This window comes from Limanda limanda, chromosome 20 (genome assembly GCF_963576545.1).
Source record: "Limanda limanda chromosome 20, fLimLim1.1, whole genome shotgun sequence".
NCBI classification, from domain to species: domain Eukaryota; kingdom Metazoa; phylum Chordata; class Actinopteri; order Pleuronectiformes; family Pleuronectidae; genus Limanda; species Limanda limanda.
Genome location: NC_083655.1, coordinates 17,387,916 through 17,415,211, shown reverse-complemented (window position 1 = coordinate 17,415,211; position 27,296 = coordinate 17,387,916). Strand labels below are relative to the sequence as shown.

Sequence of the window (27,296 nt, the reverse complement as noted above, 5' to 3'; positions counted from 1 at the left end):
TCTTTGAACAGGATGTGGACAGCCCAGCTCAACACTCAGGCCCTGAATAAATATTTTGTTGAGAAATTGGAGATCCACACCTGAAAATAGACCCCAAAAAAATACATGTACATTTTCAGAATACAATGATATTTTAGCTATACAGAAAAAGGCACACAGCTTTTGTACTTTATTTTAATAAATAAGTAATTAACAGCAGAGAGAGAGAACGTGGTATTGAAATAAAAGGCACTTTGAAAAGAATACTGTGAAGGCCTGTGGGCCGTACCTCAGAGGCATTTGGGTGTAAAAGCATTTCAGAGGTGATTCATGTGACAGCTGAACAAATACTCGAGATTAATGCTTACAATTTTCAGATACATAACTAATAAAACTGACCAACACAAGTTCACCAGTTCACCGGACGAGCGGACAGAAAACATACTTTTGGCGTTCTAGACAAGAACACAGGAGGGGACCTGAGAGTGGCTAATTACTGCAGTTAGCAAATAAAAGAATACTATATTCGCTTATTGCAACTTGTATCATAACTTTACAAAATCCTTTGATTGTTCAACGTCGCCACAATTTTATAATTTCACCAAGTGGTATACAATCCCTTTGTGATAGTATATCAACAATACAAATAACAATAGCTGATATTGATATTCATCTTGTGTATTTAGTCTTTCAAGACAGACAACAGAACACAATAAGAGCGCAACAGACCTTTTAACATTGGATGTTTTTCATCTGCAGTTTAAAACTACATTTACAACAGTTGTTTTTTTTATTATGATTCAATGCAATTGTCTGGTCTGTATATATATATATGTATATGAATATTGCATGTTGTAGTCGTTTTCTATATATATATATATATTCACACACACTCACACACACTGACATAATGTGCTACTATGGCTGACAACTTACGTATGAAACCAAGGTCTTGTCTTGAACACACAGAAACACACAGGAAGTCAGTGCACAGAGAAAGACAACAGACAGACTGTAAGGAACTGAGGAATCATTGTACATATACTGTTTTGTATTGTCAATGTATTTTTTAAAAAAAAGCTAAATTGTCTGCCCATACCAGTCCTGTGGCAGGAAAAACACACAACCATCATATCATCCACCTCTGCAGCTTTAAAGTATATACACATTGTTTACTGTACACCTAAAATAAAAACCAATGCAGATGAAGTGTTAGTAAAAATAAAGATGCAGTGGCTGAATGGTACAAAATAAATGATAAGGTGACAAGAAGAAGGGACATAAGTTCTGCTCAGAACACAAACAAACTGAATACTGCAGATTTAAAATACTCGATAAAAGAGTTCATTGAAAACACGACGCCATCTTCATTTCCCCTCATATTTGGGGTTGACCACAGTCGTGACAGCACTTTTGTAGATGGGATTTTCACCCTGGAAACAAACATAAAAAGGATCAGTTACAACATTGTACTCAAAATATAAGATAGCTTTATTAGTTCATGGCATTTTCTGTACAACTCACCAAACCACACAGGGAAAAACACAGGGTTGTCATTAAACAGACAAATAGAACATTTTATTTTTACTTATAATTTGCCATCATTCATTTAGATCACACTCAGCACACAAACATGCCTTTTTTATATAACATACACCAAATACTCACCTTTACAAATCTTGCCTAATGTCTTTAAATTGTATCACTTATCAGAAAGGGTATTTGTAATTGTAGCCTTAGGAAGTTTTATATCTTCAAACATTGAACATGTTTTGTGCACACTCATGCAGTTTTTCCCAACTATAAAGGCAACATTACTGTTCTTATTCTCAACCTAAGACGGGTGTACAATAAAGAGAATGTTATAAAAACAACAACCTGAGACTGTGTGAAAGCAAGGAAGTGCAGACAATAACAGTCCATGCAGGGAAATCAGGTGGAAAGGAAAATAAATACAAACTCAAAGGGCAGCAGCTTTACGTCCATAGCTCGGATTCTGGAACTGATTGATAGGACTCTTGTAAATTGGGTTTTCTTGCTACAGGCAGAGGATGAGGACAGAATACAGAGTTGAGCGGGGAAAAAGTACAACAGCACAGATAAAAAGAATAAGAGGAAAAATAAAGCACAAAGTTGGAATGGTAGAGGCAAGAAGATGTGAATAACAGTGGAAAAGAGACAATGATAAAATAAATAGAATATGGTATGATCTATGGAACAGGGTAGGTCTCTCAATAGAAGATTTAAATCAATTTATCCTCATTAGTTTCATCACTTCTGGTATGCTCAACCTTACACAGGTGGTATGAATTTGACTACTTATTTGCCTTAAAATGTTTAATCTTGAAAGGAAGAAATTCTTTGTTTAGCTTTGTTCAGAAATATATTTATTCAGGATCAAGTTATTGAAATGTGGATCTTTATGCCCTTTTCTGCACTTTGTAATTATTATCTTTTCCTATTGGGAGCTCATGGACAGATTACATGACAGAAGAGCTCATGTTAAGGCCCACCCCACATTTTCTATCCTGACTGTGGATCTGTATAATGTCATTATTATTTTGCTGATAAAACTGAAAACTTGAGTTCTGCTGAAAGGTTCCCCACAGATAAAGTACAATGTGTAAATATAAAACACATGAACCAAGTAAACCATATATGTAGGTTATAGTATATTTTGTTAGGCAGTAGTAAAATATTTGTCAAATATATCCAAAAATGCTGAACTCATTTCCACTTTTACTGAAACCAAAGTAGCTGCTGTTGCTTATGAAGAGGAATATGAAGAAGAATGAATATGAAATGGTAAGTGAGTTACCCGATTGGAACATTGCTCCTCATGAATGAGCTCTGTAATAACAATAAATTCAAACAGAAGCTGTGGTTTTAGGATCCCATGAATGTTTGGTCTGATCCATCTTTGTAATCCATTCATTCATGGAGACCCTACACTCATGCAGAAAGTTTGAAGTATAACTTGTTGTATAGTCTCTGCTCTGCGAAGAACTGTGGATATAGAAATACTCACCTTTCTTATGAGAGATAAAGAATTATTGCTGCACTTAATTAAACAAGGGTCAACTCGCCCCAAATGTCTGAAATCCTAATCTATATTTATTTAAATTCACTAATAACAATATTTCCATTGCGGCTAAAGATAAAGAAGGGATGGCTGCAGCAGTAAGTGAGGATAGAAAGGAGCTCATGGAGGGGGAAATCCCTTATGGTTGCTTCGCCCTGTTATCTTGTCAGCCACCCCTGGTCCGTCTGATTTTAAAAAGCAGCTTCTAATTTCTCAAAATGAAAGTGAGTAGGAACCACAGACTGCCCTGCCCATGGTAGTAAGAAAGAATCCAACATGCGCAGTGATCAGAAACATCTGCATCACCATGGCAAAATACACTGAGGGTATGACACAGTTCCACCACTAGGTGGAGGCACATGACAGCACACTAGGTCCTGCTGACATGACGCTTTCTGTCATATCGATGTTGGCTGGAGGATGCTACAGAGGGGAGGAAGTATGGAGGGGAGGAGCTGTGGCCACTCCTCAGAAAAATCCAGCTCCGCATAACATTCCCAAAAAAGTCCACAGGGTTTCAGACATTTTCCCATTTTATTCTGAGCGTCATTCATTCTGTTGCCGCTGCTGAGAGACGGCACAAAGTGTCAGTGAGACGCTTCGTAATCATAACAATAAGTCTGTGAATCTCATCTGCTGCTAGGAACAACATCTAATCCTCACAACTTAATTCCCCAACGCCGACTGGCTTTGCAGGTTCGGCCAAACAACACCTGCTTTCCACATTTAAATGATTCAAACAAAGACATCAGCCAAAACTCAAAAATATTTATCGGGCTCATCTTTCACAGAGCGGCTTATGGTTCCAGGCACTCACCGTGTCCCATTTGGCGTTCATCTTCTCCTTCTCAAACTTGGCGAACTCTCTCCTGTCATGGATGATCATCAGCAGCTTCCAGATGAGCAGCAGGGCTAAGCCAATCAGGACGATGCCGGCGACCACACCCGCCACGATCGGGATGATGTCAGGGCCGGCGGGGCAGTCTGGACAACATGGCAGACTGTTTAGGCATTTTAAATCAACAGTGCAAAAATAACAATACCATGGCAAAAACACGTCATCACACGACTATCCAAGAATAAACAAATGATCTATTTTTACAACCCAAGCACCACAACCCCTGTAATTAGCTTCCTCTGTAACAGAAACCCTCCACACCCTGGTGCAGCCCGGCCTTCTGCTTACCCAGCGAGTCGACCACATGGACCTCCTTCTCGGTGTTGTTGTTGACAGCGTAGGTGTAGTAGAACCAGCAGTCGTTGGCGTCCCTCTCCTTGCAGTGCATCACGGGGTAGGAGGCGTCGTTGGGCTGGGGCAGCTTGTCCCTGTCTTTCACTTTAAACAGGTTGAAGTAGGTGCAGTCGCGCTCGCATGTGTCCTTCTTCTCACCGGTGCCGAACGCCCGGCACTGGATACACTCTCTGGAGGGAACAGAGTTATTACTCATTATGGACACTGACTTATTCAATCTGCTGTCTCACTTGTGTCTAGTTGTGTGCGATCATTTGTTTTTTTACGGTCTTGGTCTTTCTACATAAATTGTACGCACCCACAATCTATACAACCACATATGCCTTTTCAGAATGGTAGACACAGTAGAGCAGGATCTCTGTATCTTAACCCTTTGCAACAAAAGCATGATAGTCTTTGCCAATTTCCAGGCCAAGACACTTGTACTGTTAAAAAGGAAATAAAAAGACTTCCTCCAACTTTGAATGAATGGATTAGAGATTGTATGTGTCATCTGAGCAAAAGGAAAATTCGATAAGGACTGTGACTGTTCGCTTTAACACTATTTGGCAGCCCGTCAGCTTTAGATCAGGTATTTCAGACATAATATATTTTTAATACACGCCCTTCCTTCTTTCCTCCTTTATTTCTTTCTAAGAACTCTCTTGCTTTCTCTCTTTCACTTGTGTTCTTTGCGTCTCTAAAATCACATGTCATACTCAACATTGATTCAATTCTCTGAAATGTCATTTACTAATTGCTAATGGTAAAGTAGCTATATAGTTTTTACTTTGTGAGTATTTTGCTAAAGTTATCAAACCATACATCAAACTGTATATATAAACAGATAAAAAAATACAAGTCTAATGATAATAATAAGCGTATATTCCATTTAGTATATGGTATGAAAGCATAAAGTGTATCATAATAGAACAACTGTAAAATGTTGTTGTTGAAAGCATTGAAGTCTCCATAATGACCAAGAAGTGATACCATCATATGGATGATGACACCACTAGAGATAAGGGGAGATACTCTGCACTCCTAGTTCTGTAAAAATACATTCTAAAGTTCAGTCCAAGCTAATATGAGGCTCCAGCTGTCCAGAATTAGCCAAACCTGGCAGTCATGTGTAGCTTTTATTACTGGTATTGTGTCCTGGCATCGGACCGACTGTTCATATGACTGCAGGGAAATAATCCCTCTAGGCCAGGAGGAATCAGTGTCCAGGGAAACAATATATGAAAATGAAAGACATAATTTACCAATTGGGTCAATTCAGAATTCTGCAGCTTTATATTATTCTATATATTCTATTTTCCCCTCCATTTTAGCTGCCCAATGAGATGTATCACCCCCTGGCCATTAAAGAGAGGAGGAGCAATTTGATCTAGCCATAACTTTCCCATCATATATGTACAGTGACCCCTCATCCTTCCGGACTTACTTGTGTTCAGTACAGACTCCTGGACAGGTAGGGCAGGTCTCACAAGTGGGACCCTGGAATTTGGGGTCAGTGCACTTACAGGTGCCACATTCACACGTTCCCCTGCCGTTACAGATCTGCTTGTTGCTGGCCATGCATGTGCTGTTGTCCAGAGAGCAGTCACAGGCGCTGCCCGTCCACATGGGGTCACAGACACACACTCTGCACTCACAGCGACCATGCCCTAAAGAAAAACATTAGCAGGAAAGCTTTAATTTACTTAATTTGCTTTAATTAACTCGATAAAACATCATCCTAGTTCCTTTAAACAGCCTTAACCGCTCTATGTAAAGCTTTCTCTGTTGTACTGACAAACTTACCTCCACACAGTTTGTTTCCAGAGCGGTCACAGTTGAAGTTGTCGCACTCGCAGTACTGTCCGCTGTACCTCTCCTCTGGGTTTTCTCTCGTCTTGCACTCACATGTGCCGCACACACATTCTCCGTTGTTGCTGCAGATGTCCGTGCCGTTGTCTTTACGGCAGGTCCGGTCCATGTCCTCCGTGGCCACGTCGTTACTGCTGCATTCGCACTTTCTGCCCACTCGCCCTTCATTACACCTGTGGAAAAAGGACAGGTTGGCATTCGAAATCGTTCATTTAACACTAAAACAAAACAGAAATCTACAGACTGATTATAAGTCTATTTTTCTGTTTGATGTGTCAAGTGCAAGTTGACAGACTTACTTGCAGGCTCCACACTCGTAGGTCCCGTTACCAAAGTGGCAGCTTGGACTGTTCTTAATGGCGTCCTTGTGGCAGTCACATTCACAGATGAAGTTCAGGGTAATCTCCACTTCCTCTGTGAAGCCCAGGGGCTTTATCTTAATGGTCTCAGGCTTGCCTTGTTTCGGACAGCCCTTTGAAGTCACACTAATGCTGAACATGACCTGTCAACGCAGCAGTGAAGGAAAAATTTAAACCTTTTAAGGCTGCTGCAAAGTAACCTGGAACTTATTTCATGACAAATGTAAAAAACTAAATAATTAAAAAAAAAAAAATTAAGCAGCAAACCGTGATATATGATTTAACTTAAGTTTAACATTTTTAAAGGTCAGTAAAAACAAGGCTGCTTGACTTTGACTGAATAGTGTTCAAAGAGAACAAGCTGTGCTTAACAATCTAAGTTTGTCAATATTAGTTTACAGTAGCTTACATAACTTTCCTGTTTTTACAGACTTAGTAAGACTGTAGCAGCAAAAACTTTGAGAATATTGAATGTTGAGTTTGTTTTATCGTACTATAGACGTCTGCCAAGCTAATTATTAGCTACTCATCTGACTAATAAAAAAAAAGTTATTGTCTCACGCTCACCTGATCTCCGATGGAGATATTGGAGCACTTGCGTCCATTTTCGCCCTCACTGACCACGCCGTTCTTACAGCGGGATGTGTAGGCTATGGTCACTCCCTCTGGAAGTTTGCTGTTCTCCAGAATAACCTCTGACGAGAGAGACTGCCAAAACCAAAAGATAACGACAGGAATGTTGTTTTTTTTTCACTGTAAATTCATCAGATAGATTTGTTTGGACTGCGTGCATTAAACAAGGGCTTGGCTGAGTGATAAATGAATACGTGTTTGGACAAAACTTCTGACTGCTCCAACTCAGTCAAAATACTCAACACTTTAATGTAGTTCATATGGATAAATGATCATTTGACCAAAGTTTTCTAAAAGTCAACAATCTCAGTGTACTTACATTGTAAGCGTCTATAATAAGGTTGATTACATTGCTGGAGTTGGCAGACAGAGTGCCCACTGCAGACTTTGGTATCAGATTTTTCAGTTCCTGAGGAGAGAAGAGAAGTTTAGAGTAAAGCTCTGTTAATCTTGTTCATGTTCTTAATCTCAATTAGCAATGACAAAAGATCAAGAATACCATACTGTTCACGTTTTGATGTAAAACACAAATGCATCGTACTGGAATCCAAAAATAAACCTTTACTTACCATTTCATTCCATATTAAGATGGAATCAAATTTATTTAATCTGCCTACATGAGATTATTATACATTAGCTCTAGAGCATTGAAGCTACTGTGTGCACACATAATAAAAGAGCTTTGATCAGACTCAGATGGAACTGGGTTGAACTGGCCTGAAAAACAACACTGAGGCACAAGGAAATACTCAGAGATTGAATGAGTTGCTGCAGCTTAACTCACAGCAGATGTAGTGCATCAACCAAGGTGGATATTTATACGCACTGGGCATCTTCCAAAAACAACTCGAAAAGAATGGGACAGCTTAGGAGGTATGCATAACAAATACATTATCAGAATGAGACTCAAAATGGGGACTAACTTGATAAACGGGCTGGAACTCCTCAGTGACTGCAAAGATAGTCTGAATGTTGTTGTCGCTCAGTTTTTGCACCAGGTGAGCAATGGAGGGATAGTCCTGGAGAAAGATGGAGGAGAAAAGTCACATTTACTACACAGAGTCAGAAATCTCTAAAAATCAGTCACAACAACATTGCTCTACTCACATAGTAGTGGCTCATTGTGTAAACGCCGTTCTCCATGTGACATTTTCCGTCATTCGGCAGCACGATGCCGCCCAGTTTACCATCTCCAGCAAAGTGGAAGCCAGCGTCCGTGGAGAAGACCAGCAGACGAGTCACGTTCCTCCAGCCAATCAGCTCCTAATAAACCAGGAAGAAATGCATTATTAGTCAAAGTGTGTAATTCCTCTCTAATAACTAAGCAGGTATGTGAGCAGCTCAGAATGGGACACATTAACTTTTGATTATCGCTGCATCAAAATATCCCCTTGTTAACACAGAGAAGCCATAAAATACTTCTACTTTCACTCATCATCACATAAACACATTTATTGGTGCAGTGTGCCTCCGAGCAAGTGGTATAATTGTGGGAAAATTGCATTAAATAGTGAACCTGAGCGTAATTATTTCTACAGGATCACTGAATGGCAACAGAGCTGTTGTTTTGTTGTTGTTGTGGCTTACCCCACACACAGCCACTTGCATGATGGCATCGAAGCCCCCCTCCGGTGAGTCCAGGTTTCCAGAGATGTGTTGCTTGCCCACCAGGTCGTTGAACTTCTTGCCGTTGCTGGTCAGCTTCAGGACGTTCTTGTAGCTGAAGGGGCTGGTGCAGTTCTGATCGCCCGTGCATGGGTTCAGCAGCTTGGCCGGGGTGGTGCTGATGTACGGCATCACTGTTTTCTCCACAAAGGAACCGAAACCTTTTGGAGGACAAGATGGATACAGGATTTAGCACTGGCTGAAAGGTTTAAAGGTTAGTTGTTTATGAAACACTTTTTATCTTATTTGTTGAAATCGTTGTAACTTCTTGATAGCAAACAAATAAAGATGTGAGAGGGAAAAAAAAGAAAAATGTCTGGGGCCCTGGCAGAAATGTAGTAAACATGACCATATTATTAAATTTGGACAGACTGGAGTTGTATTTTGCATTTTGTAGCCTGCTCTTGCTTTTAACTTTTCCAGGATTACCAACTCTAGCTTTAACCAGATGCTTGGTTTGGGAGCAGAAGTGTAATCTGACACCGGATGAATTTCGTAGCAGGTCAACAAAATCTCAAATGTTTACTTCTTTGGTTTGTTTATGCAGGTCACACCAAGGTCCTTCAAACCTGGGTGGCACTAAATATCTACAATGGGACACCTGAAAATACAAGTCAGTCAATCCACCGTCTGAAGAGTTTTTGAAGGCTGAGATGACATCCCCCCCAGACAATAGTGTCAAAACTGCATCCAGACTGCAAACTGCCAAACCCCACCCACCACTCACCACCTGACTGCCAATCTTCACCACCCCCCGTGTATTTTGTTCTGTTTGTACCCATGGTTTTCAACATAAATATCTGAGACTGAGAAATTATAAAACTAAAATGGCTCTTAGTAAAGTGCATACCTCCACCAAGACACAACTGTCCCTTACATTCCATCAAGCAGCACTAAATTGCAGTCACTCATAAATATCAGTCCCTTATAGATGAATGTTTTTTTTCATCAAGATCTCTGAATCATTTTGATGAAGATCCTCACCTATCCGGAAGTCAGAGGTGATCTTTGACATCTCCACCATCAGACTGGTTCCCAGGTTCTTGACGTTCTCCAGATCGTCCTTCATGGAGTAGGACAGGTCCATCAAGTAGTACATATCGATGGGATAATCCTCGGCTCGTTTGAACTTCAAGTCAAACGACTGGGGCTCACCTACAGGAAGTAAACATAATTGAAAAACCCTGGAGTGTCTTTGTGGTAAATATCTAATAAAAAACAAATGAGGGTAAGAGCTAATAGAAAATGTGTCCTCACCGGATCGGAGGGTGAGGCTGAGTTTCTGGGGCTGAATCTGAGTGATGTCCTCCGGCTTCAGCTTATCTTCTCCCTTTCTGCGATGTGTCACTGCTTTGTTTTTCAGGATCCTCTGCACGCCATGCGGGTTCTCAATCATCGCCTCATCGCAGCCCCTTTTCAACAGAGACTGCAGCTCGTCACAGCGGGTCGACACAGTTTCTCCCTGTTTCAGGAAGTCCTGAGAGCGGCAGCACAGGGGGAATTAAAGGGGAAATCCATCAGTTTATCATGAAGAGTAATACTGTGTCTGTGAAAGCTGTAATAATGTATTTTGTAACTCTAAAGGAGCCTTTTTCACTCTGAGGTCTTGACTTACATTTAGAACAAAAGTTCAACTCAAAGTACAACATTTCAATGAAAAAACGTAAATTTTACTACTTTTTAAGCTATAAAACAAGGTAAAACGTCATGATTGACAGCTGAGACTGACTCTTGATTGGTTGAGCACATGTGAAGGTGACTAGATCTGCCTGAAATAACTATGACATTTTACTGTTTTACTGTTCCGTAGGCTAGTTCTGAAAGAATTATCCAATTTATCAATTACTCCAACCTCGTAAAATTAATTGACAGCAATTGGACCTAATATTTAATTGATTCAGCCTCTAAAATGTGAAAAGGTTTTGGGTTTATTTCTCTCCTCAGTTTTATAGTTATGGAGGGAGCGAACAAAAAATGTTGGGCTGTTAGTCAGACAAAATGACCTAATCTGAAGATCTCTGCTTTAGGAAATTATAATGTTTCTTTATTTGTCTCTGATACTTCAAATATGATTAGCTTATTCTAAAAAAATAAGGTTAATAAATAATTGTAAAAGCTACATAAAGCACGATTCCACACCACTTGCTCCCTATCGCTATAATCTTAATGGCGTCAGCAATACTGTAGCGAATAGAGCTGACAGCTCTGATTCACGTACTGGGTCTTTACACCAGCCACATTTGGCTCCGGCCTGGATGCAGTCCCCGCAGTATTTGGCATTGGCATTGATGCACTCGTTCCCCTCTGGATGGAAACAAAGGGAGAGAAGGCAGAGTCAGAGTGAGCAGTCGTACATCACAGTCCCTGCAAAGTAAGCAGGCTGTTAAACCCCGTAGTGTTTACGCATTAGATCATGTGGAACACTGTGTGGCTCTACAGTAATAGGAGACTGAGACAGAATATTCAGTCTTTTCCATTATCCTCTACGCTCCGTGATGCTGGGGTGCAGCTCTACTGCTCAGGGACATCATTTAGCTAAAGTAGCTGCTCTCGCTCTCTAGGGAAGGAGCCGTCATTATGAGTAATATGTGAAAATATATCATTTGACAGAACAATGATGTAACAGCAATACGCAGGGTAATACCGATTCATAAAATGAGATCTGACAGAGGAATCTTACCTTTCTGAGCATCACTGTAACAAATGACTCCTAACAATGTGGATATCAAGAGTAGCTTCAGGTCCATCTGAAAACACACACAAAGAAGAGATTATTTGAACATGCTGTGGTATGAAAACTAAAAGAGCAGCTGTCTATGTGTCCGTGTCTCTAACAATAACCGTCAGCAGAGGGCTTGGTGGCCTGAACACTTTAAATCCAAATTTCCTGGACACCAGAGCAAGAGAGAGGAGAGATTGTATCCGAAAATGGCTTGGTTATAATTGGAGGTCATAAATAATCCAGCAACGGGGGGGTTTGGCTATTCTCAGTAGGCTAATTCAATTCAGACCACTCTCACACACACACATGTACGCTCAGACACTCACACACACACACGGTCACATCAACTTGCCCCTAGCTTAGGCTGCAGGCTCCTTTTTCCCACAACCCCTTTTATTGTAAATAGCACTGTCTCCCTTGAGTCCCTCCCCCTCTTATGTCCTGTATATTGATCCCAGGCCTCTGCTCAGCCATATCGATGCATCTTGTCCTGCAGCTAATGCAGCACTCATGACTTACTAATGATGAGGGGACTGAAGGACATTACTCTGAACTTAACAACTGAATTGGGAACAGTGAAGATCCAATGCTGACTGCTCTGAGACTATACTTTTACAGAGTAGTGTATATACATGTCATATATATATATAATGTTTATTATAATCAACAATCTTAAGCTAACATTTGCTATTTACCACCGAACCTAAAATACAATTTGAAGGTGGATTTATTTGACCATAAACCAATCAAAAGGACAAAAGAATAGTAGCCTTTAACTCTGAGATTTGTGTTCACACATGCACCTCTTGAGAAAATACAGAGGATCTGTTGAGTTCAGTGCATGTCTGAAAACAGTATAATAGTTTTGTCCGAGACCAAAGTTGCAGACCAACCACCCATCTTGTTCAAGTGATTCACTCAAAACTACAGAACAAGTATGGTGATCAAACTCTGGGAGCCCTGAATGTAGCAAATCATTCCAAATATTTTGCAAGAGAAACAAAAACTTGGACCTGCAAGTGCTGCTAGATAAAACCCACTACCTCAACCTCATTATACTATTTGGAGCTACTGAGGGTTAATTTCCAATCTATTTCATTTCATTGAACAGTTCCAGAGAGAGTTGAGTTGACCAAAGGCCGACCAACCGAGCACACTGCCAGCATGGCTTAAACATGCCTGAGAAGAGGATGAGGTTACAGCTTTATCCGCAATAAATAATCATAGCTAAAGAGCTATGTTTATATTTACACTACGTCCTACAAGTGTAAATTACCACTGCTGCCTTCATTAAGTGAGCACTGAGGTGCTTGTGGGATTCTCACCACCTCTTACTGACAGATCTAATGAGTTGCAGCTCAGATGGCTACTACACAGTAGTTAATCTCTTAATAATATAATGTTCAACAGTATAAAGCTTCACTGTCCATCAAGGGCTCATCTAATTATCGTGTGGAATGTAGAGCCAATAACCCACCTGACCATAAGCCACAAAGTGGATCTCCACAGTAGCCAACAACACTGGATCTCAAAGCTTCAGGTTCCAATTAGAAGCAGACAGTGATAAAGTGACAAAAAACCTTTCCCTTCTGTTCTTACTTTTTTAGGCCGGCGGCTGTGGCTTCTCATAGAGGTCACATTAAAAGACTGCGTTCCCTTACACTGGGGTAGAGGACGCTCTGACGTTCAGTGTGCACGGTGTTGAGTGAGGCATTCCTGAGTGTGTGTGTGTGTGTGTGTGTGTGTGTGTGTGTGTGTGTGTGTGTGTGTGTGTGTGTGGCAGTGTCTGTTTATATAGACAGAGAGGGGTAGACGGCCTGTCTGCAGTCTACCCCCCCCCAGATTAGATCAGCTGGCTTGAATCTCCACTGCTCTACATGGATGCGGTGTGTCAGTGTGTGTTGGTGGTGATTTCCAGTGAGACGGATACCTCATCTAACCTTGATCTGCCTCATCACCGCTGCCTCACTGAAGCCAATGCGACTTTAACAATAAATCTGTCAAAAAATGTTTATATGATGACCTAAAATGAAAGGAAGATATTTTGAGTTTGATGTATGTGAAGCAGGTGTAAGTATTGTGAAAGAGTATGATAAAGTACAGTCGGTATGCGAGTGACTTAAGTGAACACAGAGCCTGAAATAAAGGAATTCAGGTTCACATTCCTCTTTTAAGAAAAACCACAGAGATATTTTCCTTTTCTCTCTTGCTGAGGTTTTTGACTTCAGCTCTATTTTGCAGTTCCAAAGAATCATTCAAATGCAAACTACGTCTATAAAGTCCAGCGAGGTGTCGGGTTAGAAAAACAACCATGTTGCCTTTACACCGTGGAGCTTAGCAGCTGCAAAGAGGAATGAGAGAAAAAAGGTCGACGGTGAATTATGGAGCTGAGGACAGAGAGCAGGCTGAGAGAGGTCAGGACCAGGATGTTAAATTGCCTCCAAGAGCACCTTTAAATCTCAGACTAAGAAAGTCGTAAATACAATATGGAATGGTTGACACAGACAATATAACACGGGCACTTTTTCTATTCTAGCAGTTTAGTAGAAGGAAGAAGATAAAAAATGTGGGTTTGGCCTAAACTATTATTGTGTTTTACTTGCTTTGATTTGTCTATAATTTATTTTCGGCACATGCTGTAACTTCAGCTCTTCACCTCATACAAATGTGCAGGAGTCGTGTTTAGTGTTACACAATCTCACCAGAAGCTTAATGACTTTCAGTACAACTTTGCGTCCTCCCATCTGCACATGTTTTCTGATGGATGCAGTTATGGGATGTGTCAGCGCAGGAGGCCGAGACTTGGTGGAACGCTATGTGGCGTGGGAATAACATCTGCTCTTGAATGAGGGCACAACCATGAAGACAGTTGTGAACTTCAGTAGAACCATGTTAAATTCCATTTCCATTCTTGGAGAGGAGGTGGTGGAGGTGGAGGTAGTACAGATACCTTGGAGTCCATCTCTACTTTAATGTCATGAGTACATGATAGTTTAACAGTGGGGAAAAAAGGTTGCTTCAGTAGGAGCATTATTCAAATTTGTCATACTCGGTTTCTTAATCTGATATGGGTATGTTTAGGGCGTAAAATGCATTATATTCCATTATATTCCATGTTTCAAAACAAAAATATATCATCAGGTTAAAAGGAAGCTACTAATCCTCACGTGTAGTGAGTACAAAAACAGGTGTGATTTAGTTAATTACTACCTTGATCAATTTTGTGAGGAAAAAATTATTCAGCCACATCTTTGCTACAATGTGCTCATGATTAGAGAGAAAATGTCTAATCGTGCACCTAATGATGCTTTCTATCAGATGTTATCAGCCTTATGTTGTAGGTTGAAGTTTTATGGACACTTTTATGCAGTGAATTTAGACGATGCAGATGTAAGATGTTTCCAGGCAGATAAACATGGTTTGAAACAGGGTTTTTATTGTCTGATAATGATGTGGATGGTTATCTAGCTCCTTAAAAGGCCATTCATTCAGGTTTTTAAAGGCTTTTGTGATTTCTCAAGTAAATCTGTAAATGTATCCGTCATGACCACAACATGCGATTTGAATTATGGTGCTATAATCCACTCCGGTTTAATGTACTGCTAAAAGTGAAATAAAACGGTCCACTAAGACTTTAAACTAAAAGAAAATATATTAAATACCCTGAGCAGTGGCATTGACCATGTTTTAAGTTTTTCCATTGGAGCTTAGCTGGGAAGACGAGATCTTGCAAAACTCCCTGACACCAGTCTTAAGCTTCACTCCCCCATAAAAAAGCCTCAACAAACCATGGTGCTCAGAAATCAAACCCACATACCATTGTGAACAAGCAAGATAAAGCCAAGAAGGCACTATCTTGTATGACTGCGTGACGTCTGGAATGAATCTACGTGCTCAACAAGGTGAACTTTTATACACAACCTTTTGATAAAGATAAATTCCAGGTGGTTTACTGTGAACAGCAGGACAGAGCTGTGCTGCTCATTCTCTTACAGGAAAGTTGTTTATTCAGCTCCCATGCTCTTACTATGTCTCTCTGCCAGACACCAGCATGCATGTCCACTTGTCACACACACACAAACAGACACACACACCTGAGGTGTGACTGATAGCAGCCCAGTGTTTTATGGGCTTTGCGACGCTCTATCAGTTGGCAGGCGAAAGCGATGCGTGACTAAAATGGGCCAAGCCTCTCAGGCATTCCTGAGGGGCTGAACGCTGCCTGACCAGGATAGTAACCTGCAATACTGTTACAGCACTTTGGGGAAATGTGAGCCATGATACAAGGATGCTGTATTTATACCACCCTGGTTGATTCCCACATCCTTTTTCCTCCAGCTTTTTGCTATTTAGTCAGCACCAGTTTGGAATCATTTGTTTGTCCTGTGGTAATGCTGGTTGCAGCTTTCACTCTGAAACTGTGAAAGTGACCTGCAGACATTGAACCTCTGACCCGCTGCTGTACTTGATAATTCAATGTTTGGTGGAGAATCAGTTGTTGTTGCCACTGTCATGAACGCACTGGGATCGTGATCAAAAACCTCACTTTCATTGATTAGTTGAAGCTGCTACAGAGCGCTGGTCGCCTGTTTATTCAAAGTTTATTAATATTGAACATATTGTCTGTGAAATCTCACCAAATTTGACACCGTTCTTCCTTGGGCTGTTAACAATACACACTTCTCAAGATATGTGTTCAACATGCAGACAGAAAAAGATTTCTGGAATAAAATAGATTTAAATAGAGCTAGTCAATCAAACACAAAATGCAAAAATGCCAAGATTCAGATGTGTATGCATTTGCTGTCTTTAAATGTTTAATTTAAACCATTTATAAATAATTAAGTCAGTATAAAAGGAACAACAGCAACAGAACCAACACAAACCAGGAACTCGGATCAGTCTGCCATTGTTGTCGATTTGAACATTACATTTACGACAAACTAGCCAACTGCATTTGCAAGTGCTTAGGATTGACTTACTAACTTCCAAGCACAGTCATGAATAATGACCAGCAGAGTCAGGAGCAAGGCAGCGAGGGAAACAGTTCAACACAGCAGAGCGTACACTGCAGCAGTGGAGAACCGGTGCTGCATCAGAGTCACAGTGCTCTTTGTGGAAGGAAAGCCTGGACTTCCCTCCCTCCGAATGGCTGTGTTCTTCAGCCGCGAAACGAAGGAATGGAAAAGAAGGGAAAACAGGAAAGGGCGGTGCAGAACTCCGAGAGAAAGGAGTTGCCTCGTGTCCAAAGGAAAGGATCTTACAGACTCTCCTTGCTTCTGCTGAGTTAGCCTTCTTACTCTGTTCTTATTCTCCGCCTCCATTCGAACAGTATTTTGTAATTTCAGCCAAATATTCATGTGTTAACTTTGAAAAAGAACAGCGTCAGTATGGCTAAAGTATCTAAGAATTAAAAAATGTCGGTCTTGAGTTTAATACATATTTCCTTAAAAGTGCCAAGATGCATTCAGTCAGTCTCCGTGGCATATCTCTGGCATCCTATACTCCCATCCTCCCTCTCTCTTTCACCCATTTCCTTTCTCTCTCTTCCCTTCCCTCGTTTCCCTCAAACCACCCACACAACTGCTCAGTTAACTCCCTCCACAGCGAGCTGAGCTGAACCAGCGGCCCCTTGACTTCACATACCCTTCAAACCACGCAGAGAGGAGAACATGTCTGGGCTCCGAGACGTACAAGCCGCCCCACGGAACAGAAGCGGAATACCAAACAGTGTCCGTCTGTGTCTCGTTCCACTGCCGGCCCCCCTCCCACCACCACCACCCAGAGGACCCTCTCACAAGAGACAAAAGCAATGAATCAGGCTGCCCGCTGAGACCATGACAGACGGTCTGATCTTTAAAGTGTTCCCACTCACCGTCCCCTCCTTCCCAAAAGAGCCACTAGAAGATAAATAATCTTAATGAGAAACATGGCGATGTCTTTCAATACAGGCAGGGAATCCAAAGTGGTTTCCAATGTGATCTTTATACAGAGGAAAAAACATAAAACTACTTCTAAATGAGAGGGATGAACGCCCGAAATGAGGAGAAATTTCATCACAGTTTCCACATTACATGAGCAGTCCAGGAGTCAAACTATTCCTCAATAGAAGATACTTTGTCCGATAGAAAAAAAGGAGAGTGGAAGTAACTTTGAACGTGTGGAAAATTGTGATCGAGCAAAAGCAGAGCCAATGATTTTCCATCACGTCTGATTCAGCCTGTGTTTCTTATTGTTGGCCTCAAGAAATAAAATGAGAAGAGGTTCAGTGGGCAGAAGAATGTTACAAAATACCCTGAACACCTTAAGCACACTCTATGGACCCAAGTTATATTCCCAAGGTAGCCTTAACTGGTATTTACATTCCTTTCCAACTGAAACTGGCTTTGCTGCAAACACATGCCAACACAGGCAATTACAGGATAAGAGCAAAGTGGATTTCAATAAGTCTATTTGATAAATTGAATAAGTGAATTTAAATGATTATCGGTATGTTGTTTTCACTACAGCTTTGCAACTTGATGAACAGAAAACCAAATGCTCTTCATGTATATAATATTTTTTAAATATTAGATTAAAAGTACAACTTTTAATTGAATTTAAATTATTTGATTACGTCATTGCCTCTGTAGTGTTTACAAGGAGGATGAAAATACATACAGAAAGGCATGTGGGCGGATTCCACCACCTTCCTCAAAAAGATGAAATGATGATTTGCACTTATAAGGTGTGAAAAGTTGTTCCAAAAAGAGAAAGTTTATCAACAGAACTTGTCACAAAGGGAACACATCCCCTCACTTAGCAACACAGAGCAAACGTACAAAAGTCTGTTTCAGTTGTACTGTAAAGATAAAAAGTCCATCTCATCAAGCTATTTATCTCAGTGGCTAACAAATCAAGAATGGTACTTAGAGCACATACCTCCACCCAACAGTCCCCTTATGAACCAGATTTAAATTCAAAAGATCTGGATTTTGATTTGATTCAGACCATATTGCACAAACACGGCAGTCAGAGGTCATGCCTGAAAACGCCTTAGGTGATAGTCACAAATCTTTGTCTATCAGGTATCTGAGAGCAGTTCCAGGGATAGTCGAGTAAATCCGAAGTGAGAGCCTCTTCAGCACTCTAATGGTTTATTGAAACAATTCATCAGAGGTTTGCTGCTGGTCTTGAAAAATGTGCTCTGCTATTCAAACAAAACACTTAGCCACATATGTTGGCCTGACGCCTGCCAACATTCCCCTTGTGTGACAGGGGCTAAAGATATACCGTACTTCTGAGGCAGATACTGCTTGGAAGGACTGTCCAACTTTTCCAGTCAGTGAATCAATAACACTTGGGCAGATCTGGGTTGTATTCTGTGAACCAAAACACATTAATATTGAATTGGTTTGACATCTCATCATATCTTGTCTTGCGGAAACAGTCAGGGCAAAACCACAACCTTTGGGGGAAGGCCAAGTCCGTGTCCTTATTCACGGCTCCATCTCTGTGTTGAAAATAGCTGTGCAGTTATTTCTGACTTGTCTTCCCCCACCTGGCCTCTGCAATCACTCCAAAAGGTGGACTATCAACCCCATGGAGACACACAACTAACCCCGTTTGACAGAATTCACATCTCATACAACCAACGTACAGTGAATCACATAAATTAATTCATTTTCCTGTGTTCCAAAGTTCTGCTGCTGTTATACAGTTGCATTTATTAGGAAAGAAAAAGTGACCTGACAGAAACATGGTTTGCGCAAGCATCTGTAAAATAAGACATTTGCAGGGCGCCATCTGTTTTACCATTTATGGAGATCCTCAAAAAGCAGATCTAGAGAGGGGAAGAGTATCTGATTCTCACCACCAACAACCAGGCGAAAATGAGGCTACATTTGAGGGTCTTGTGGGGTTTGCCTGGCTGTGACAGTGTGATCCTAGGGCTCAGCCATGTGGAGCTGGGATCTGCTGTACAGAAAACCTCACCAAACGCCCTGTGTTTGCTGAGTCGGCTCTTCCTTTGCTGAAACACAGGAAGCTCAACTGGATCACGCAGGAAGCCTGCATCACTGTGGCTGGAAACGAGCCACATCTCCCTCTTGAAGCCACGCAGATAACCCAGTTGGCACTCAACCGAGTACGGAAGGAAATGCCGGGAGAGAGGGGACCAGACTGCCTCATTACAGAGTTGAAAATGTTGCGAGCTGCCAAACAGCAGCACATTGTCTTTGAGCGTGTGTGATTTCTAAACCTAAACCAGGCCATCACAGTAATCTAAACTCTCTCAAAAACCAAACAAGCAGGCAAACTGATTCAGATAGTCTGAGGACTTCACTGCTAATCAACAAACAACCGCCGTGTATTAATTCTCCGGGACAATCTACAAACATCAGAGCAGCATCTGTGTTGCAGAGGCAGCGAGAGGAATAAATCAGAAACATGACAGCAGGCTGAAGTCTCCCACAAATATTTACAGCAGTGAAATGGGATGAGTGAATAGTGTGTTAGGATGGAGAGAAAAATAGAAAAAATGTCTCCAGATCTGAAAAGACACAGTGAAAGTTTGTTTAAACAAACGTAAACAGCTACACTAACAGCTCTAAAAGCTGGTTTATACTCACAGATCACGTCCTTGTGAGGACAACTGATGTCATGTTCACTGACGCGTGCTGTTGCACGGCATCGTTCCGGCTGGTCGCACACATCCCCACAGTTTTAACATGGGGCCCTAAACACACTAGCCAATTCACATGGAGATTCTCAGATGGCTCCTGGAGAACTTTGGGTTAAGTTTACTGTTGGTCAAGATGAGACATTCTGGAGGAAACTATGAAAAAACCCCTCTGGAACTGGTTTGTCAAAGCAAATAAGTGAGAAGGAGCTTTAGGCAAGCCGGTCCCCAAACTGTTTTGTTTCCTCCTCTTCTTCTTCTTTGCCATTTTCTGGTAGTGGCATAACAACAGCTTAAGAGGCTGTACCTCGCCAGTTCTTCAAGTGAAATACTAACATGCTCACAATGACAAAGCTAACAGATGTATGCTTTGAAGATCTTTACAATTATTCACCTTTAGAATGCCACCATTTACTAATTAGCCCCACATGCAGAAAACTGCTGAGGTCAAGTATTCTGCTGAAAAACGAAGGGATCAACGAGTTATTCAAATTCATCCTGAGAAGAAGATGAATGACTGCAGCACACATCATGCCAAGACATTCAAAGTTTGTTCGAGATATTTCATGCAAGACTACAAATGTCAACCTCACAGTGACTCTAAAGGCAAAGTCAGGACAAAGCAGCCACACAACTGTTCATGAGAACAGTAGCACACGTGCAAGCTGCTCAACAGAAGCTGAAAGTCACAGCGACTACGTGGAAACTACATTAAATCCGAGACAGTTCTGCTTTCGCTGGATAGATCTGTCAATGCCTGGTCCTTTAATTGGATTTTCACTCTGCAGCGGGCTGGCTGTAGACACCTTTACAGCACTGCTTTTAGCTGAGGCCCTAATGCTCCGGGACTGGCACATTAATGACACTCAGATGTCTTTCATTAGGCCCCAGACTTGACACTTGAACCAGAGGGCCTCCATTTCCGCTACCACGGGAGAGTGAGACTCTGCAGAGCTAGACAGTGAGCGCTGCGTGGCTTGGATTCCCTCCTGGGAGCACTGGAGAGAAATCTGTAATGTTCAATTCTTAAGACTTTCTCAGGGGCCTGTGACTGGACATCATGTTCTATAACTATGTGAGACTGACTCTGCTAAATCCAAACGAAAGACTGTGAGGAAAAAAATGTGTACTCTGGAGAATCTTCCCTGCTACACAGCTTCCAGACAAGATGTCCCTGATCCAACAAACTTAAATACATGAACAGATCTGAATAGTTTTGAGTTTGACCGACTTAAGCTAGCATTTTCTTAAGTTGACACAAGAGATACAAACGCAAATCTCAGAGCTCCAGAGTTTCTGTGGAATTTCTCCGCCTGGCCCCCTAGTATTTAGTCTGCAGAGAGTCCACAGAGGTTGATATGAGCCTATTCCCCACTGGATTCACTGCGAGCGAGTCTGGGAGCTGATGACACTTCTAACACGCGACACACACAAATATCCCCGGGTTAAAAAGCAGCGCCACACACGTAGAAGACACGTAAAATGCTGATGCTGGTGTCGATGTGCTGTTAATAAAATCACGTGCTCACCGCAGCAGAATTAATAGGCTACTTCCTGCCTCAGCTTTGCTGCTGTTGTGAACGTGTCTGAGTGGAGAATCTCGCACTGCGTTGTATCTGATAGGCAGACTGCTGAGAAAGTCCAGATTCAATTCTCTGAAGTTCCTCCACAGGACATGTCTGAAAACTGCTAAGGTTACTTGTAAGCTGTAATCAGGTAATTCGATTACTTTACTCATAACTCAGCAGCGAAAGTTACATTACTCTGCTCTTTACTTTTATTACTCAGCTGTCCGCCTCTCAAAAGTGTCTTTAAAACAAACCCAAAGCCGAGACACGAGACACTTTAACACGCACGCAAACCTATATTTACTGACCACACGCAGTTCTCCAGTCCTGACCTCAGAGGTGCTGACCATCCGACTCCAAAACAGAGAGGACTCTCCTGAATGTGTAGCTGAGGATGAGATCTTCCCCATCAATGAGCCAAAAACACAAGCAAGACCACCTGGGAATTACCTGAAGATGCAATCGGCCCCTGCCCAGCACCTGCACCCTCCGTCAAACTCCCAGTGATGTAGTGAAAAAGTCTCATAAATTCCAAAATGATAAAAGCAACTATAATGTAATTACTGCATTTCCAATTTCAATCTCTTAAGCCCCTTTTCCACTGCTCAAAAAACCCACCAACACCCACTAACGTCTGGCTTTTGTCTGCACGCTTCTAAACTCTGACTCTGCAATCTCATGCAGGACTGGCGAGACAGCAAGGTGAGAGAGCAGGAGACGTTCCGGACGTCGAACATGACTCACAAGTCTAAACAACAGAAAGACACAAACTCCTCTACAGACAATGACTTATATTCACCTTCAAATGTCTATTCTGCCCTGAAAGTGAAAATATTACACATTTGGACTTGAAATAGACTGTCTGTCATCTTCCTTATCCATGAACATGTCTTCCTAAGAAAACATGATGTAAATTCTTAACCACTAATCCATATCCATCCTTTATGGGGCAGGATTATATTCTAAGACGTATGGACTTTTGGAGTACAGTGTAAAAAGGTCAACTTTTCTGTATTGTCCGCTACAGTTATTCCTGGGTGTTATTGCATTGCCTAAATATATAGAAGGAATTTCCCAGTGTTGACGAGTGACTTTAAAAGAAGCCCTCGGAGTATGGAGTTACAGGACTACAAGGAGGTCCTGTCTGTGAACTGGCAGCCTTCTGCTGACTCACTTAACACCCCTGAGACGTCAGCAGCGAACAGACGATATTCACAAAGACAGAGAACAGTGTTTGCATTGTGCTGCCTCTATGTGTCCATGTATAGGCCACTGAAGGCAGCCGGCACATAGGGAGTGGTCGATGCAAATTTTATTTTGAAAGATAGAATTACTTCCTACCAATTATTACTCAACACCAGCAAAGTTAAGATGTTTGATACTTTTCCGATTAAGTGTCAAAACCGTCTGCTACTGTTTACCAACCCCATGTCAAACCCTGTTCTGTCAGCAGACCTTGGCTGATCCGAGGTCAGCTTTAAACCACCATGCCATTCCTCCCTGGTGTTTTAGAGGCTGTTTTTAGAAGCAGGAGGAGACCCTGTCTGGGGCAGAGCGCAGAGCAAAGGCAAAGGTTTTGGGCTAAAAGCAGCAACAGAGGTCACAAACCAAAACCGAGAGTGTGGCCCACCCCATAATCTAGCGTCAAAAATGTACAAACGTTCCAAAAATGATGTTCAGGAGAATAAAAACAACAGAGGGAGTTATTGTGTTGCACAGAACAGTCTCAGGCTACGTCCATAAGACAATGTTTTCCTTAACGCAGCAACTCGCATCTGGCGTCCACACCCCTCCCGACTTTCAGAGCTGTTAAACTGGAGAAGCTTGGAAACGCTGGTGGCCCATTTTAATTTGAAAGCTCCGGGTCTGTAGACACGTACAACAGCTGAAGGGTCTCTTCGGTCCCGACGTAGCCTTTAGTGGTTCAGAGGAAAACCTCCGACATTAGCCTCGACTAAAGGCCAATTTATGCTTGTACGTCTTTTCTAAAACGGACAGATAAGACCGCCCTATCCGTCGTGGAACGCCCTCTCCGAGCGCCTCGGAGAGCTTTTCGTGCACCTCTGATTTTTCTAACTGTCCGTGTTTATGTCGGAGAGCCTACGGACCGACCTTGGCAGTGATTGGTCCGCGAATGACATCATTTCCCTACGACGTAATTTCAAAACGGCGCTAGCGGGCTAGCCACCATGCTAACTGCGGTGGTAACGGTGCAAAAACCCGCCATCACGACTTTAATTCCACTTCTATCATGACACTGTTTCTATAATACCGTCAGGTTAGAAGCAAACACTGGGTAGTAGTAGTTAGTGCCGGGAGTCCCTGCTGACTGTGTGTGGAAGCTGGGAGGGGAGCTAGCTTCAAGCTACACGGAGCTTCAAGCTGTGGAATCAGCAACACAGTTCGGAAACAAGACCGGGGAACCGCAGTGCTAAGAAACGATTACATCAGCATTTTGACCCGCTGGGTGTCACTTTATTTAGTTCTGTTAGTTGTTAGTTCTGGTTCGGTGTGTGGGAGACAAGCTAACAGAGGTAAACAGACACACGTGGACTTCTTCTTCCCAGAAATGGGGTAGGCTTCTCTGAGCTCGTCTTCCGTTGCGCCACCTATGGGTTTGGCGGTGAATTGTTTTCAACATACAGTGGTCGGAGAGGTAAAAATCAAAAAGACTCTCTGCTCTCCGTGCAACCCTCTCCGAGAAACGGATACGTAGAAGCATAATGGAACCTTAACAGTGCATAACGCAACATTTATAATTGATTACAAGCCCCTGTTACTTTTCGCCATTGCTGCTTCTCGTTTGTAGTCTTGCTCTTTCTGCAACTACCAACCAAGTACTTCCTGTTTACAGCAGGAAGCGAGTGTACGTGAGATATCCCGTGATGTGTGGGTTTTCAGACCTGTTCGTCTGGACGGGGATTAAGAGCAAGAAGGATTCTGTGGTTTGTGTATTTGTTGGTCAGACACGTGATTAAGAACCTAACAAATCACAGTAACAGCTCTTCGGGGATCAGTGTGGACCGGCGCTCGAGCTTGCAGTGAAAGTGTGTGTGTCATTTAGTGTGTGTCATTTAGTGTGTGTGTGTGTGTGTGGTGGGAGTAAATAGCTATAACAGGCGATTATTTGTCCTGCTTTACACCTCTGAGCCAGTGATCCCCTCCTCTGGCACAAAGCAGGTGTCATGGAGGGCAACCCTTCACATACATCACTTCCTTCCCACAGGACCACGGCAGCACACAGGGCACATTCATCATTTCCGCCCCCAGGGGGACACCTTCACACATAAGGTGTGTGTCGCTCACTGACAAAGCAACCGAAACACACACGACGACCACCAGAAATGTCACTTGTTTGGTAGAAAGGCCTGGGTGTGGTCCAGCGAGAGTGTGTGTGTGTGTGTGTGTGTGTGTGTGTGTGCAGGGAATCGTAAATCAGGTGAGAGCCCGCCCCCCGGTAGCAGCTGCTCCCTGAGGGGGGGCCCCCAGGGGTCACATCCATTTAGCTGGTGGCTACCGGCTCCTCCACGGTCTTTCAAACCCCCTCCCCCCCTCCTCGCACATGTCCTACATTTAACCCTCATCCTCAATTAGCCTTCCTCCCCCTTCTTCCCTTCTCACTGTCCTTCCACCCCCCCTTGACATCCATATCTCCTTGTTCCCTCCGTCCTCGCCTCCCTTCCAGCCTCCATCTCCCTGATTAAACTGATGTCAGGGCTCTGCGGTGGCGGCTGCACTGTGGAGTCAGCTCCGTCAGCTGGATTTATTAGGCCGTCCTCCTGCTGCTCTCCTTCAGACTGAGTGGAACGCGGTGGGGGGGGGCTTGATCCAATCAGAGGATCCTGTGCGGCCTCTCAGTCATGCACTGCAGCAGCACAATCAGCTGCTGTGTACTTCCTGATGTCTTTGTTGTACATCTGATCCTCACACTGACGTCCTGCTCATCATCAGGTCCCTCCACTGCTCCTTCCGGCCCTGGGACGTCCCTAACTCGCCCCGTCTCTCTCTCTCTCTCTCCCTCCCACAGCGGCTCATGTGAACTGAGCAGTTTTTAAATAGATCATGTGAGATCACTTGCTGAGGCGTCTGTCATATGACGACCCACATGAAAGGAGAAGAGCAGCCTGTTGCATGATGGATGGATGATGGAGCAGGAGATCACTGTGTCCACAGTGCAGATGAACTGAAGAAATGATACTGAAGTGCAAACCCCCCCCAATACGACCACGCCCTCCACTTTAATAACCACCACTTTTGAAAACAGCAATAAGCCTCTTATATGACTGGGCAATAACAATATAGATCCATCTACTATATCTATAATTATCCAATTATAATGTCCACAATAACGTTTTTTATCAAGTATCAAGAGGTCATCTGATATTTACTTAAATGTAGTTATAATATTAAGATGGAAAAAAACTGGAAAATAAATGAAATTAAATGAAAATAGAATTTTTAGTACCATGTGATTCCAATTTATGTACTAGATTGAAGGCTGACCGTTCCATGAATGCAGATACCATTTGGATTCATAAGAATATCTTCCTTTTGAAGTAATTTCAAGGACTTTTTTGGTTTATAAGTAATGTGTGAGGATAATTGTTTGTATTATGGTCTATATGATCCTGGCAACCTGGTAATTCCTGTTTGTCATGAAGAAGAAACCACAACCTTCACTCAGGAGAACTGTAGAATTAAAAGATATAATATCTTGACATTTGTCATGATAATTATCGATATCAGATGAGAAGGTCCAGCCTTAACACCCCCCAACAATCACTTTGAACAGACCAGTCCACATCTGTGTTAACTCTGCATCTCTACATGTGTGGCAGCCATTTCATTCCAGTGTCTATTGAATCTGTTGTGAGCAGAAACATGTTCAACACGTTCCTTAAATAGTAAAAACAGACACCCAGTGGTTCCTCTTCATTTCAACCAGAGCTGTATACACACAGTCATCATAGTGACAGGACGTATTGAAAGTAAAAGCACTGTGAGGTCATTTCTGACTATTGTAGACAACCGTGAATCTTAACATTCAAATTAGAAAGTGACTAACATGATCATCCACCTTAACATCACATGCACACTTTGGATGAAGTATTGCAAACATAGAATTTTATGTAACCATAGCAACAACAGAGATAATGTTAGTTACAGGATAAAAAGAGGACAATGTGTGTAATGTTTACCTTGTCAGTGTGGTTATATCTCTGGTGTCATAGAGCAGCAGCAGCACTCTCTCTCTCCCTCTCTCTCTCCCTCTCTCTCTCTCTCTGCCCTGTTGGCACCGGGGCCACTTGTCTCCTCCGGGGAAAGTCACCGTAGATTTCTCCCTCTGCTCATTCCCTCCACCTCCTCCTCACAGGACACTGCTCAGTGTTTCCTGCAGATCAGACCTGACAGCAGCTAGAGACGGAACCACATCCAGCAGCAGCAGCAGCGAGGCTCCTGGTTCCTGCTGCTCAGTCTGAGTCCAGGAGAAACTGCGGCTCTGCTCGTCCTGCTCCTCCTGCTCCG

The 27,296-nt window shown here is 42.4% G+C and overlaps 1 protein-coding gene across 1 annotated transcript; it reads right to left on the bottom strand.

Annotated features, from left to right (window-relative positions):
• Positions 1–154: 154 nt before the first annotated feature.
• Positions 155–27,243, bottom strand: itgb1a (integrin, beta 1a). The gene is made up of 16 exons (XM_061094050.1): positions 26,969–27,243; positions 11,502–11,568; positions 11,040–11,125; positions 10,079–10,298; positions 9,806–9,976; positions 8,744–8,982; positions 8,264–8,419; positions 8,080–8,175; positions 7,476–7,565; positions 7,091–7,231; positions 6,464–6,666; positions 6,099–6,337; positions 5,740–5,962; positions 4,248–4,483; positions 3,879–4,045; positions 155–1,412 (listed from the first exon to the last, which is right to left on the bottom strand). The coding sequence occupies exons 2-16, from the start codon at positions 11,566–11,568 to the stop codon at positions 1,347–1,349; spliced, it is 2,400 nt and encodes a 799-aa protein (XP_060950033.1). The 5' UTR covers positions 26,969–27,243; the 3' UTR covers positions 155–1,346.
• Positions 27,244–27,296: the final 53 nt, after the last annotated feature.

Bases quoted from the DNA above. Each gene is read 5' to 3' on its own strand.
- itgb1a (XM_061094050.1), bottom strand. From the start codon at position 11,568: ATGGACCTGAAGCTACTCTTGATATCCACATTGTTAGGAGTCATTTGT. The intron at 9,977-10,078 runs GTGAGGACACAT...TACTTCCTGTAG, and splicing joins CAGCCTCACCCTCCGATCCG to GTGAGCCCCAGTCGTTTGAC. The intron at 8,176-8,263 runs GTGAGTAGAGCA...ATCTTTCTCCAG, and splicing joins ACACAATGAGCCACTACTAT to GACTATCCCTCCATTGCTCA.